At 35.1% G+C, this 2,838-nt stretch overlaps 1 protein-coding gene across 1 annotated transcript; it reads right to left on the bottom strand.

Annotated features, from left to right (window-relative positions):
• On the bottom strand, positions 1 to 2,583 carry LOC112718944 (probable inorganic phosphate transporter 1-3). Its single transcript, XM_025770226.2, has 2 exons — positions 1,509 to 2,583; positions 1 to 528 (listed from the first exon to the last, which is right to left on the bottom strand). The coding sequence occupies exons 1-2, from the start codon at positions 2,581 to 2,583 to the stop codon at positions 2 to 4; spliced, it is 1,602 nt and encodes a 533-aa protein (XP_025626011.1). The 3' UTR covers position 1.
• Positions 2,584 to 2,838: the final 255 nt, after the last annotated feature.

A 2,838-nucleotide genomic window follows, 5' to 3' on the forward strand; every position in this document is an offset into this window, starting at 1 on the left:
ATTAAACTGGAATTGTCCTACCAGAGTCTCCTTTGGTAGTATCGTCTTCTTCATTCTCCCCACTCAATTCCTCCAATGATTTCCCTTTCGATTCAGGAACAAGGAAGGTGAACAACAATCCTAAGAAGTTGATCACACCAAGCATTATCAGAGAGTTCTTGATCCCAATACCAGTACGATACCCTGGATCAACATCCGCTTTGTTCTTGCTTTGTGCAGCATATAAGAACCCAAATGCACCAACAATTGCTCCTGCTTTTCCAGCAGCAGCTGAGATTCCATGACATGTTGACCTTAACCTTGCTGGGAAGATCTCGGCCGGCACGACGAATGTGGTTGCGTTTGGACCGAAATTGGAGAAGAAGAAAGTGAATGAGTACATCACAACAAAACCAATTTTGTTATCTTTTTTCCAGTGATCATATGGTATAGCCAAAGCAAACATGAACACAGTCATGAAGAAGAAACCCATCAATTGGATTGCGAAACGACCCATGTAATCGATGAATGCGACGGTGAACCAGTAACCTATTATGGATAAAAATAGGAATATTTACTTCAGGCGTTAATAATTGTTAGTTATTGAAGTAATGAATAATCTTAAAACTTTTAATGATATGGTCATGAGGACGAAGATTTAAAGTAAAATGTCTTATATCTGTGGTTTTTGGGAGTAGATATTTTTTAGTAAAAAAAAATTAGATGTTGTGAATTGTGGTCTCGTATTTTTTATTATTTTCTTTCATTTAATTTTGGTCCTACTTATAAAATTAATGATAAGAAATCATATTTTATTTTTTCGAATGTTAAAAAAATTAGAAAAAATCCATCTAGGTGATTTTTATAGTGGTCATGACAACTATTCCTAATGATAAAAAAATGAGTTTTATATGAGAGCGATGCTATGACATATACATTTGCATTGAAATTTGATATCAAGCAATTATATTAACTTTTAATTAAGTTTCATCTTTCAATTTATTTTAGTGGAAATTGCCGATTTTTTCAAAGAAAAAATTTAAAAAACAGATAAAAAATTGGCTATTTATTAGTATATTTTAGTCTACAAGCAACTTCAAATAATCTTTTATTTTGCGGATAAATCATGTTTCCATAATTTTTAATACATTTCCTTAATACTAGTTTTATATTATATAAAAAAATATCTTCTTTTACTTCTTATCAATCAATTTTAATATTAAAAATAAAAATATCCATATAAGATTTACTCTTTATTTTATGATACTACATAATTACCGACAAAATATATTAGTAAAATTATTGTAGTTTTAACTTTTTTTTATTTGTTTAAGGTATTTTATTTTGATCATTAAATAATAAATTATAGGACTTAATTTTTATAACATAAAAATATTATTTTTATTTAAAATATTTAAAATATGATTAAACAATTAAGTTATATTTTTTAAAAAAAGATCATTTTAAAACATATTTTTAATATTTTTAATTAGAGTAGCTGTCTTTTTTTTTCTTTTTCATAAGATTACCTGGCACAGTACTGCAGAGTGCTATAAGAGTTTGAGCTTTTGCAATTCTATAGACCTCATGGATTGCATTCATCTCCTGTGCAGGTGGGATCCATCCAATAGCACTAAAAATATCCTTCTGGAAAAGATTCTGGCTATAAAATGCAATGTCTAGAAGGAACCAAGTGGTGGTTGTTCCAACCAAATGGAGGCCATGGCACTTGGCGAACTCGGTGCTAAACAAGCCAAACCGGTTGTTCTCAGCATTTGCTAGTTTCTGCACCTTCTCCTCCTCAGATTCAAGCTCAACATTCAACACCTTAGACATGTCCACGGCGGCTTTCGTAGCATTTTTCGCAACAAGCGCCGTGTAACGAGCAGTTTCCGGCATCTTCATACGCCAGTAGTATGTAAGCGCGGCCGGAACTGCACCAAACATCAAAATAATCCGCCAAACATAGTCAAATACAGGTAGCACCAAAGACGCTTCGCGATTTTCTTCATAGCTAGGAACCTTATATTTGTGATCAAATGAAGTGGAAACGATTAGGGCAACAATTCCACCCGCCAAGATTCCGAATCCTTGCATAGCGAAAACCGCGGCGATGAAGGCTCCTCTTGTCTTCTTGTTAGCATATTCGGACATGATTGTGGCGGAGAGAGGATAATCGCCGCCAATACCGAAACCAAGCCAGAATCTGAAGAAACAAAGTGTTGCCATGACACCGTTAGGACTGCTTCCGAAGGAAAGGCCAGACGCAATCGAACAAACCACCATGAGCATGAGTGTCAGGCCATAGACCTTTTTTCTTCCCAGTTTGTCACCCAACCAACCGAAGAATAGTTGGCCGGCTAGCGTGCCGCAGAGTACGACGCCGGTCACGGCAGATTGGATGTTTGGAGGGAGTGCTCCTGGCTTGTCTTTGGTTATGTCTGTGTAATATACTCTTCCAAGAAGCTTTGTGACGAGGGAAATGCAGAAGAGGTCATAGGCATCAGTGAAGAATCCCATTCCTGCTATAACAATTGCAGTAAAGTGGTACCATTGTGTTTTTGCCGCATCCAGTGCGTTAAGCACTCCTAATTCTCCTGCCATCTTTGGATCTTAATTATACCTGTTTTGCACCATTCATCATTTTCACAATGTTTTCTATAGACATATAATAACCGGTGAAAACTTATGGACAGTAGATTTCGGGTGAAGTTGATAGTTGAGAACCGTTAGATAAAAATTTAGTCAAATTAATTAAATTATCTAACAGCTCTTAATTATCAACTTCACATAAAATTAACAAAATTGACTATAAGTGAGTTTTCACTGTAATAACCACTTTGACGGCATGTGGTTCAC

Source organism: Arachis hypogaea, chromosome 2 (genome assembly GCF_003086295.3).
Source record: "Arachis hypogaea cultivar Tifrunner chromosome 2, arahy.Tifrunner.gnm2.J5K5, whole genome shotgun sequence".
Classification (NCBI taxonomy): domain Eukaryota; kingdom Viridiplantae; phylum Streptophyta; class Magnoliopsida; order Fabales; family Fabaceae; genus Arachis; species Arachis hypogaea.